A 13,400-nucleotide genomic window follows, 5' to 3' on the forward strand; every position below is an offset into this window, starting at 1 on the left:
GCCTATGAACTTGGGTGCTAGTTTCGCGGAAATGCCCTGTGCCGCGCGGGACAGTACGCGATTCCTTTTCTACACCCAGTCACCTTCTTTAAACCTGTGGTCCCTGCGCTTGGCGTTGTAATACTTTGCCTGCCTCAGGGACTCACCCGAAGCGCTCTCGTGAGCTTGCTGAACGGCGGAACGGCTATTCTGCATGTGCTCGTTCCATTGCCCGATTCGAAGCAAACTCTCCTCTTGCGCGGCGAGCTCGTCCATCCGTTTCCGGAGAGTATTCGGGGCTCCCGGTTGTCTGCCGTAGTTGAGCATGCAGGGCTGACCCCGGTGGAACTATGGACGGCCGTGTTCAACGCGAACATGAGTTCGGGTAGCGCTCGGTCCCATTCCCTGTGATTCCCTTGCAGATACGACGTTATCATCGTTTTCAAGGTACGGTTAACCCTTTCCGTAGGGTTAGCCTGCGGGGTATAGGTTGGGGTGAAGGTCCGTTTTACCCCCTGATCTCTTAGGTACCCGTCTACCAACTTGTTGCGGAACTCGGTGCCATTGTCGGACAAGAAGATCTTTGGCGTACCGAAACGTAGGATTACCCGTTCCCGGAGTTCCTTCACTATCGTCTTGCCGTTAGCACTACGTATGGGTATACATTCGACCCATCGTGTGAATACGTCGATGAATACTAGGACGTATTCGTGCCCTCGAGGGCTCTTCGGATAGGGTCCGGCGATATCGCCCGCGACCACTTGCCAAGGCATAGACCACGTTCGGTCCTGCATGAGCCCGCGCGGCGGTCGCTGCTCGACCTTGCACTGTTGGCAGACCTGCCACTTTTGGACGTATCCCTTAACATCCGTGTACATTCCCGGCCAGTAATAGGATTGGGCGACGCGGGCGAAGGTCTTCTCGCGTCCCAAGTGTCCTGCCGTCTCTAGGTCGTGATTCTCGAACAACACTAATAACATTATAATTGGATAATAGGGATCTACTTTTTCCCTAATCAAATAGGAAAACCTAAAATATTCATGTTTTATATTACCTTTAAAAGAACGATCTCACTTTCATATTTATCCAACAATCTAATTCCAAAGCTTATATCTATAATCGTAATCATAATTCATAACTATGAACATGAGGTAAATAGTTAATTTGGAGTAGTCTCAGATAGTAGTAAGTCAATTTTTGCATAATCAATTAACGACCTATAAGAATAACAATGTTAAGTGTAAAATATTATTTTCAATATATTGCCAATTTTATGTATCTAATTTTATAAATTTGTTAATGTTATTCCATTTTAAATTTTCAGTGGATCTCATACTCGTCAAAAAGAATTATCTGACTGTATGCACGAAATTATTAATTACACAGAATATACAGCAAAAAAACTGCCACTCACTCCAACCAAATTTTATGATATAGTTGGAGTGAAAAATAATGAAATCAGTTCAATATCAGGAAGACAACTGCCAGTTTTGGAGACACATTCACAACAAAATTATTGTAACAATTCAATTTATGTATCATATAACTATGATGAAAATTATGAAAACAGTTTATCTAAAAATTACGAGGATAGTAATAGTTATGATGACATCAATTTTAGTCCCATAAACGTTACAATACCGGTCTCAACACAGCCTTCTTTGGAAAATACAGATAATTTTAACAGTGTATTAGAACAAAATAATTTAGAACATGTAGCTGATAAAACGAAAATCGTTGTAAATAACGATATTATTGAAAATTGTACATATGTACCTTATCATGTGGTAGATAAACTTTTTTATCAAAATTGCTCTGATAACATTGATTTGAATAATACATATTCAAATTCAACTTCGTTATTTGACACTTTTGAAACGAATCAAGATAACATTATAGAAGGAGTTACAAAAAAACTATACTACGAAAATGACAATGATATTCAATATTTCGATCACGACTTAAGCAATCAATCATATAATAATAAACAATGTTCAGAAATGTATTTTCACGAATCTGAATACTCAGAAAAAGATACATACAATAAAAATCGTATAAGTAGTAAATCTATATATGAACAAACTCATGCAAATATGAATTTTTCAGAAAAATTACAAATAAAACATTCACTTGAAGATGAAGAATTTAAAGAACATTTTTCGGCAGAGCAACTTGCAAGCACATATTTTGAAGAGCAATTCAATGAACCAGCATCTGGAAAAACTTTTCTGGAAAACGAAGAATTTTATGAGTTGCTTGAGTTGAATGCTGACCGAAATACGGAAAACGTAATTTTAACAAATAAAATGTATGATGAAGGTTCAACAAATACGAACACTCATACTTACTTTTTGGAAAACTATTACAACGATCAACTAATGAAAGAACAAAACTTTGTCTTTGCAGAACCTTTTCTGAATTCAAATAAAGAAATTGATCATCCAAGAGTCATTCCATCTCATAATCTCAAGAATTCATGTTTTAAGTCACAAGATTCAATTGACACTCCTTTTCATGATGATATAAGTGAAAACAATAAATTTTCAGAAGATATTCGTAGCAATGATTATGAATCATATGAACAAAAATTCTCAAATATCGAAAAAGTTCATAAAAAAAATTCTTTCAAAATACAAGTCACAAAACAAATGGATAGCACGGAACAAATTAGAATCGATGATTTAGAATTTCCCAATTCCGATTATAAAGATCTAGTTATGTCTACAAATGAAACAAAATTACATATTAAAAATACTAACAACAAGTCATTTGAGTCCACACTAAAAGAAAATGAAAGTTTTAATGCAAATATTGAAGAAAATTATATTGACTCTTCTGAATTTGAAAATAATGATCTTCTTGAAAATGTATACGGAGTAGAAAATGTTTCTTCCAATGATACTGAACGTAGAAAACTACCTGAGGCATATTTAACAAGGACCTCTAATAGTTCAAGTCCGATTCTAATTGCTTTAAGTAGTTTCTCCAAAACTCATATTCAGCCAGTTGTTTCAAAAGCTAATGATATGATTAATCGAATAAGTACTGCAGCAATTAAAGATTCCTCGGCAATTTGCACAAATATGGAAGATAATAGTCGATTGATAAATGATGAATTGAACCCAGTAGAACTAATGGAGGATGAGAATTTTGCTGATAGTCGACCTGAAAAATATAAGAGAAAAGACTCGGAACATTCTCACTACAGTTACCAAAGTCGTTTGAGTGATAATTCCATGTGTAATTCTGAATTACAGAAGTTCCATCGAGAAAATTCATGTGATTATGAATATAATTTTGATGATTCTCGTAATAAAAGAGATTCATATGTTCAAATAAATAGAAATGACTCATTTATTACGGACGATAATGATCAACCTTTACTCATTCGATCAGATTCTTTAAGATCTACAGAGCATAGAAGAAAAAGTTACGGAAAAAATTGTTCTGCACCACAACCAATTTCTAGAGCTGAAAGTTATCAAAGGGGATATTTTAATGATCAAGAAGCAGTAGATCGCACAGAAATCATTTTGGGAAGTGCTACTAATAGCGAGTATATAATGTTTGACGATTCACTAGACAGGTACGTAGATTATAGACAAATTAAATTTATTTGAAAAAGTATATTAAAATATAATGAAGTATTATACTTCTTTTCTGATAGGTTCATTATGCTTTTTTTATTGATATTTCAGGAATTCTCATAAACCAATAAGAATATTTTCTTTATAAAATTAAAACTTTTGACAAATTAAAAAGTTACTCGAATACTTTTTAAAAGTGTCATTTTTTTCCTTTTGATGCTTTCGAACGGTATAACAACTGACAAACTTCAGAGGTTATACTCACGATCGTCCGCACAAATTATTAAAAAAAGTGGCTTTAGGGGGCGCTAATGCTTTTGTAGCTGTTTCAGGGTCTAGAGATTCCCGTTGGGGGGGGGGGGGGGGAGAAGCCTCCACGGGACCATCGGTGGGGGTCGGGATCCATCTATATCCCTAACGGCTAAGTAGGCCGCTCCCCGAGTTAAGACCGCAACTCACACGTCGTAGCCCGAGGCGGTTTCCAGAGGCTGCTAATGCAAACGAGCATTCCAAGCCTCTTTCAGCCACCCCTGGCTATTACCGCGCGACATGGGGTGTCAACCACTACCACTATGAGACCTACCCAGCGACCGGGACGGAGCACGGTAATGCCATTCTCCGCGGGCCCCCGATATCCCGTGGTACTGTTTATACTCAGGTACGAGTCTCGGTCGAGGGTCTTACCACCCTCGGGACCGGTCAGCCAGCTCGGATATGCGGGTGCGCCATACCCGAAGACCAAGCCCTTGCTCATCTTCGCGCAGAGAATTAGCGGAGAGAGAGAAACAAGGTCCCCCTGCGTGCATTTTTACATTCATTCCTCAACTAATTCATTCCTCATCATTCATTCACGCTATCACACTAGCTCTTATCTTGTACGCTCTTTCCACAAACATACACATACATTTATACGTCACATGATCATTTAAAACATCTTTCACGCTCCATTTATTTCCCATTTTCACAACAACACACAACATTCATGCCTTCTAAATTTCTAAAACTAGCATAAATATCACAATCACACAATACATGCACCCAGTCCTCATTCCCCCACCCACATATGCATTCTGGGGAGTCTGTCAAGTTTCTCGAATAGAGGAATGAGTTCATGTCCAGTCAAATTATAAGTCACCTGCAGGCCTGGGTCAAATCCCTTCGCCCGCCCTGCAAAAGTGATATCCTTTATCCATTCTTTAAAAACTCCTCCATTCTCACTTGCATCCCATCTCCTCTGTCAAACTTCATTTATTCTATCATTCATCAACATTTTCACATCATAGATCGTCATATCTCTCACATCCTCATCCGTAACTAATTCTAGTCCATTCGCACTTCCATTCAAACTAAGGCCCTTTCTCACTCTATACAGGAACACACATTTCATACATTCAATGTCCCACGGAAGCGACCCAAAGATAACTTGCATCGTCTCCGTAGAGACAGTCCGACACACTCTTGTACACGCGTACAAAACCATTCTCTGACACGTAACTATTTCCTTATTTTCTTCTTTTTGACTAAACATTTATACCACACGCTCGCTCCATATATCACAATCGGAACAATCAATTTCTTGACAAGCACACTCAGCGTTCCCTTTTTAAGACCCCAATCTTTCCTTAAAATCCTACGCAGTTTACCCAAAACCCCAGACACTCTCGCATTCATACTATCCACATGTACATCAAAATTTAGATTTTCACTTACATTCAAACCCAGATACTTCACCCTATTCACATATCTTATTTTTCTCACATCATTCTCACCCAACTCTACATACACTCTTCCATTTTCCATTCGTAACCCACCTTTTAAAATCATTCCTATACTTTTTTTCTCGGATACATCCACACCAACACTTTTTCCCCATTCATACACAAGTTTCATCCTCTTTACTGCCACTCTTTCGATTTCAGTCCTGGTGTCACCCTCCACGAGCAGTGGAAAGTCATCGGCGTAGGCCAAGTCCTCCTCTACGAAGGAGCGTGGCACCAGGTCATTCACATTACGAGCTCATTCTTCTTTCTTCATTTATTTCTTGAATGATCACTCTTTCGTTCTCTCTTCTTTCTTCATTTATTCTGGCTAAGTCATTCATCAACGCATTCATACAGAGATTCCACAGGAACGATGCAGCAATGGATCCCTGGAGGCCCTGTTTTCAAGCTCTCTTGAGATTTCATCTATGCTGTTCATCATCTTCTATTACTAAAATAATTGCGCTATACTTTCAATTCTTTCATGCTGCATCCATTCTTTTCTAGTTCATACATACACACGTCATAATACTTTGTCAAACGCACCCTTAAAATCTACAAACATCCTTAATACATTCTTTCTCTCACTCATACTCACAATACTCTTCACCTTCATCCACGCATCTTCTGTACATTTCCTATCCATAATAATATGGGTATCTTGCAATTCATTCCATTTCCCATTCATTTTTACATCCATACGCGCAACAAGCATTCTCTCCTTTAGCAACGTCATGACCCTGGCCTCCTTCTATTCATTCGGAAAAATCCCCTCGTTTAGACATCCATTATACATACTCTTTACTTGCTCAGGCTCGCTCTCATACACTCTCCTAATCAACCCATTTGTAATCCCATCCATACCCGGTGCTTTGCCCATTCTCATCTTCTCAATTGCACACTCAAGCTCACTTAGATCAAAACATTCACTTACACATTCATTCGTCTCCACCTCAGGGATGGGAATACCATCATCCGGAGGGAAGAATTCATTCAACAACACATTCGCACTCTTACACTAATTCTTTGTCCATATATTCGCTGTTTTCAATCCAGCCACGGCATTTCTTTCATGTCTACCCATACATACTTTATACACGCGATCCCATGGATGTTTCGATCCCTTTTTTCCAACAAATCTCATCCAATCATTATTCTTTCCTTTTTTCAGACACTCTATATTCACGCGCCGTTCTTTCCACTTATTCCACTTCACATGACATTTATCCCCATTTCTCTTTCTCTCCGACTGAAACTTCTTTCGCGCCCTTCTCGCTTTCCTCCTCGCATCTCTCATCTCTTCATTCCACCAAACAAAACTTCCCTTTTCCGGTTCATCATTCACTCTTTGCATACACTTATTATTCACTTTTTCAATCCATTCATGCATCTTGATGACTTTTTCATTTGCAGATATACGCTTATACTCATAACATTCATACTCAGTTTTATTCGCTAATTCTTTCATACGTTTCACATACTTTCCCAATCACACTTTCTTGCGTTCCACTTTTTCACTCTCCTAGACACACATACAGATACATAACACAAGCACACAAAAAAAACCAAGTCTCTGATATTTGAACGCGACACATATATTCCCATGTAATTTGATCCGCTGATCACGAATCCGCGGTCCAATTGACCCCATGACGTCTGGGTCAAGGGCATTTGAAGGTCAAAATTGAACACACACATATGAGTTGAAAAAAATGACTAATCTTTATGTTTTTTGGGTCGCTGAATAATAATTCGAGGTCGGTTTGACCTCAAGTAGTAAAGGTCAAGGTCAGGTCAAGGTTAGAGAGTTTCGACTCGTCGAAGGGAGTGGACGTGTCTTGGATGTGAGTTCGAGTTTTGGTGAGAAAGTTAGAGAGGAAAAGTGTTTGACGAGAGAGATAGAGGTGAAAAGAGCGTGGAGGCGGAAGAGAAGTGGACTAGAGACAGAGAGGCTTGGAGAAGAGGAGGAAAAAGCAGAGAGAGGAATAAAGAAAAAAGAAAAGTTGAGGTTAAGAGAGAAAATCGGGAAGCGGGAAAGGCAGGCAGAGAGGAGGGGCGATATGAAGTAAAGGCGGAGACAGAGAAGGTAAAAAGGAGAGGGGAGAGAGGGATTGCACAACACGATAAGAGAAATGAGAAAAAGTAGTGGTGCAGAAGATATAATGGAAAAGATACGGGCAGATATAAGAGATTTAAGAGAGGCATGGGAGGAAGAAAGAAAGAATGGACAGAAATGTTTAAAGAAATAATGTAAAAAATCGAAAGAATGGAGGCAGACGAGAAAAAAAGAGAAGAAAGATGGGAGAAAGAAATAGGAAAAGTTAGGAGAGAACAAGAGAGAGAGAGAGAAAAAAGAAAAAAGATATGAAAGAAGAAAGGGATAAAGCAGAACGTAGAGAAAAGAAACTGCAGGAAAAATGGGGAGAGAGGATGAACCAGTTGGCAGAATAGTGTGTGAAACTAAAAGAAAGTATAGAAGGAGGAAACAAGAAGCAAAGAGGAATAGAAGTAGACAATAAGGAAGAAATAGAGTATATGAGAGAAAAATGGATAGAGAAAGTAGGATGAACAATATAATAGTGACAGACTTAGAGGGTGGGTTAAGATGGGAAAAGAAGAGAGAGGCAGAGGACTGGTTAAGGGAGGAACTAGAAATGAAAGGAGAGATAGTGAATCTGAGAAGAATAGGAGGGATATCGGGGAGGCATGATCGGAGAGAAAAAGGAAAAAAGATGTGACAAATTAGATGCGCTTCATGGAAACAAAAAGAAGGAATTATGAAGAGGAAAAAGAAGCTAGGACAGAAAAAGATCTACATAGATCAGGACTGGACGTGGAAGCAGAGGAAGATAAGAGAGGAAGTAAGAAGAAAAGCGAGAGTAATAAAAAGTAAAGGTAAAGAGGTAAAGATGTGGCATAACGGGGTTAAGTCAGAGGAAGAAGAATGACGGTGGAGCTAGAAAGAGGGAAAAATGGTAGGAAAAAGTGCGGAAGGGTTTGACTAAAAAAGAGAAAGAGAGGAGGGAGGGAGAGAGAGGGAGGAGAGGCAGTAAATATACTATTCTGGAACGTGGCGAGGATTAGGAGCATAGAGGAAGACGACTGAGAATATGTTAGGCAATTCGATATAATAGAGCTAACGGAAACTTGGGTGAAGAGGCAAGGGGCAAACCCTGGGATGGAGAAACAATTGAAAGGGTATAACATAGATTGAAGAAACTCAAGAAGGGAAGGAAGAAGAGGGAGAGAAATAGAGGGAGGAATAATGGCGGTAACAGAGAGGAAAGGGATGAGTAAGGTTGAATGGAAGAAAGAAAGAACATGTCAGGTAATAGCAGGAGAAATGAAGATTGGAGGGAAGTAATACATGATAGCAATGGTATATATGCAACATGAGAAAAAGGAAAACTATGAATACCTAAGCGAAGAGATTGAGAAAAACAACGGAAAAACAGTAATTATAGGAGGAAACTTTAATGCAAGAACAGGAAATGAAGGGAGAGAATAGGAGACAGAAGAAAACCTAGAACAAATTAAAGGCCAAGGACAAACTGTTAAGCACAGAGGGAGAAGAAATGATAAAACGGTTAGGAGAAATGGGTTTAGTGATAATGAATGGGAGAAAAGAAGAAGATGAAGAGAGAGATACAACATATATAGGAGCGAGAGGAATGTCAACGATAGATTATGTAGTAGGTAACGAGGAAGGTCGTGAGGCGATAAAAAGGGTTTAAATAAAAGAGAGGGTAAAGTTGGACCACTTACTAGTAGAAGTGGCATTGGGAGATAAAATAGTAGATAAAAGAAAAGAAGAGAAAGAAAGAATGATAGACGACTGGAGTGAAGAAGGTATAAGAGAGTATCAGAGATGGATAGACGCAATAGAGGGAACAGAAAAATGGAAAGAGATAAAAAATAGAGTGAGGAATGCAGTCGTAAAAAATAAGATAAGGGAGAAAAAAGGATCGAAAAATGTTGGTGGAGAGAAGAATGTAGGATAAAAAGAGCTAGGGTGATGGCAGAGTTAAATAAGGTAAGAAAATGGGAAGGAAACAGAGGAAAATACCTAGAAGCAAAGAGAGAATAGAGAGAGGAAATAAGAAAAACGAAAGAAGCTGAGGGGAAAAGAGTGGCAGAAGAAATAAGAAAAGATAAGATGAGAAGAAAATTCTGGGATAAAGTGATTTGCAATAGGAAGAAAAGAATTGGATTAGATGAAAATATAAGAAAAGAAGAATGGTTAAAGCATTTCAAGGGACAATTGAGAGAGAAAGTAAAGGAAGAAGGTAAAGAGCAAGAAACCGAAGACAGCGAAGGAGAGGAATTTGAAGCAATAGAAGTAAAAGAGGTAATAAGGAAAATTAAAAAGAAAAAGGCGACAGGAGAAGATGGTATAGCAAATTAAGCGTGAATGGAAGGCACGGAAGGCTTGTTAAAAGATATAACAAAATGTTTAAATAGAATATGGTACGGAGAAGGATACCCGAAAGAATGGAGGGAGGAAATAATAGTACCAATATATAAGAAAGGGAGAATAGAAGAAGTAGAAAACTACAGAGGAATAACGCTGATGGACACAGGATATAAAATATACGCGGAAATACTGAGGAAAAAGCTGGAAAGAGAACTAGAAGCAGAAGAGACGCTAAGCGATACGCAGATGGGATTCAGGAAGAAAAGAGGAACAATGGACGCAATATATATATTAAAAACATTAATAGAGACGGAAATAAGGGAAAAAACGAGTAAAACTATACGTATTCTTTGCCGACATGAAGGCCGCTTTTGACAAGATAAAGAGGAAGAAAATATGGGAAATCATGAAAGAGAAAGGGATAAATGGGATGATCAGGAAAAGAATAGAAGAAATATATAAGAAAACAGGAAATAAGGTAAAAGTTCGAGGAGAAATAATTGGGGAGTTTGAGACTTACAAAGGCATAAGGCAAGGGTACCCTTTGAGCACCACGCTATTTAATCTTGCCTTCGCCGACCTAGAAATTAATATCAAACAGGTGCAAGAAGGAGGGGTAGTGATCGGAAGGACGAAAATATGGACATTAGGATATGCAGATGAAATAGCGATGATGGCAAAGAATGAAAGTGGATTGAAAGCGATGCTGAAAAAATTAAAAAGATACCTGGAAGAAAGGGGATTAGAGCTTAATGTAGGAAAATCAAAGATGATGAAATGCAGGAGAGGAGAAGGAAGAGGGAAGGAAGAAGAATTCGAATGGGATGGTGAGAAGATAGAGATGGTTAAAGAGTACATTTACTTGGGATATGTGATAAGCAGAAATAACGGAAATAAAAAGCAGATGAAGAAGGTAGAAGGGAAAATAAATATGGGACTTGGAAGACTATGGGGACTAGGAGAAAAGCTATTTAGAGAAAATTGGGAGCTAAACGATGAACCTGTTCGACGCACTGTCGAAAAGCATGATTATGTATGAAGCAGAAATTTGGGGATGGAAGAGATATAAAGAAATAGAGAGATTACAACTAAAATACATAAAGTGGGTATTGGGATTAGATAGAAACACGCCAAGTTACTTAATACGATAGGAGACAGGAAGACAAGAAATGAAAGAAACAGCATTAGAAAGAGCAATGAGGTATGAAAACAAAATAAGAGAAGAAAGACATGGTTTAATAAAAAAAGAAGTATGGAGAGAACTAATGTCAAGGGAAAGAAATGAAAAAGGTAAAAAGGCTAAGATGGAGGAGAAAGAGGAAAATCTAGAAAAAAGTAAAATATACAGAGAGAGGGAACAGGGAGACGAAATGAGAGAAGAGTTTTGGGAAGAAATAGGCGAAGAGCTAAAGAAAAAAGAAGAAAAAGAACTAGAAGAAAAGCTAGAAAAGTGAAGATACATAAACGAGTAGAAAGAACTGAAAGAAGAAATGAAAAAGTATAGATTAAAGGAAATTCAAGGAAAGGGAAGAATAACAGGCCTACAAATAAGGGAAAGGTTTAGGTTAGGTAATTAAACGAAAGGAAGCAGGTATTGGGAAAAAGAAGAAAATAAAAGATGTAGAATGTGTATGAATAAGGAAGAAAATTGGAAGCACTTATTAAAAAAATGTGAAAATAGCATAAAGGAAGAGAAAAAATGGGAAAAAGTAATAATAGGAAGCAAAGAAAAGATAGCGTGGATAATGGAGCTAAAATGGAAAAGAAAATGAAGTAAAGAGAAGAAAGAAAAAGAAAAACAAGAAGACGAAATTACAAGACCCTAAGGACAGACGGAAACAGAAGACAGAGATGCAAAACTCGCAGACACATCTACATACGCACACATACACACAAAACACGCACACACACGCAAATATACACATACACATGCACAGACACACCTAAAACACAAGTACTATCAACTATATAAGCAAGAGGAAGCAGCTATTGGATGATGGAGCAAAAATGGAAAAGAAAAAGAAACGAAGAAGAGAAAGAAAAAGGAAAACAAGAAGACAAGTTATAAGATACTAAGAAAAATAAGTGAGGCTGAGGAAATGAATGGCAGAAGGAGCAATAAGAAATGAGAAAAAGGTGTCAAAGCCCTAATATGGGGAAAGACAGGTGAAATGATTAGCAAGAAAGAGAGCAAAAGTAAAAGAAAGGCAAAAGAAAGTAGCAAAGGTAGAAGTCGAAGAGAAAATAAGCAAGAAAGAGAAAAATAGAAAAGCGGAAAAGGCAGATCTCGGAGAGGAGAGGAAGAGAAGATTAAGCAACAGAAAAATGGGAAGAAAAGCTGAACTGACAGGCGCAGAAGACAGAGACACAAGATTTGCAGACACACCTACATACGTACACATATACACAAAACACACACACGCACGCACATTAGCAACTACATAAACTGGACGCGAGACACAAATAGTGAACTAAGAAATGTAAACCAAATGTAATATAAGTTGCAAATAAATAAATAAATAAATAAATAAATAAATAAATAAATAAATAAATAAATAAATAAATAAATAAATAAATAAATAAATATATATATACATATATTTACTTCTAAAATTAACTAAATGATTGTTATTAAATTTTATATTTACAAAAGAAGTGATTTGCGAATTGGTAATTCAATTATTTTATAATTTCTATTTGTCAAACTTTTGAATAAGTTTCTATTCATCACAAGCCATTATTCGATGAAAAAAATTTATATGATTTTTTATTAAATTTTTCATAATTTAGTTATTTAAGTTTGTGATATATACTCCATTCCACATGCTTTTGAGCATTCAATACAAACATTGGCAGTGTTCAAAAAGATTATTATTCGGCACTCAAAAGTCGTATCTTAAAAAATCAACAGGAATTCGGAAAAGAAGTTGAAAACTTATCAAAAACGCTATTGCTGGCTTCCAAAATATTAAATTTTAGTTTTTTATGACTAAAAAAAAGGTAAAACAATGTAAACAATTCAATCTAACTTGAACAGCCTGCAGATATTGATCCCGTAAACGGTAAAGAAAGCTCTTTGCAAATTCGAAAGAGAATTTCTTCAGCTTTAAAATGAGAGTTTGTGCACTTTTCTTTGGTAAGTTTTTACCAAGTTAGAGCATTTGTAACGTCACCGTTACTACCAATCTATTCCACAAACGACCGCCAGCCAGCCACATACGCCCTCAGCCGAAACAATCATCCACGTTTAATATACCCGGCCAGTGCCTTCTAGGGATGGGAGACTAGAGCTTTGCTATCTCCCTTCTGTACTGGAAATTAATACTCTGAGCCAAGGCGACTTGGCAGTTTCACCTTTTTGCCATTTTTAACGAGTCTCAGGGTGTTTATCCTTTGACTCCCCCTTGAGCGCGACCACTCACGTGCGCTGATTGGCAGGCAAACCTTAGCTTATTTTTTCAATTCAACCCCTCACTTTAAGGGTAAGGCGAGCATATACCTATCAGTTGCCACGAGTCATTACCGACGGTCGGTGTTGACACCGATCCTCGGTGTGGTCACGCTTTTATAGTTAGGCGCGCTTTATCGATCATTTAGTTATGTGACAGTCGGTTTCTCTTCTCTGTTACAGAGACGCATCAAATAAATAAAGTCGATTTT

The 13,400-nt window shown here is 37.7% G+C and overlaps 1 protein-coding gene across 1 annotated transcript in view; it reads left to right on the top strand.

The window, feature by feature from the left end:
• Positions 1–13,400, top strand: part of LOC131666951 (putative uncharacterized protein DDB_G0282133) — a 1,302,717-nt gene that overhangs the window by 716,134 nt on the left and 573,183 nt on the right. Inside the window, exon 12 of the mRNA XM_058940077.1 lies at positions 1,304–3,565. Coding sequence (XP_058796060.1) covers positions 1,304–3,565 — 2,262 coding nt within the window. The remainder of the gene's footprint in view (positions 1–1,303; positions 3,566–13,400) is intronic.

Source organism: Phymastichus coffea, unplaced genomic scaffold, assembly GCF_024137745.1.
Source record: "Phymastichus coffea isolate CEN01 unplaced genomic scaffold, Cenicafe_Pcof_1.1 PCOF00004, whole genome shotgun sequence".
Classification (NCBI taxonomy): Eukaryota; Metazoa; Arthropoda; class Insecta; order Hymenoptera; family Eulophidae; genus Phymastichus; species Phymastichus coffea.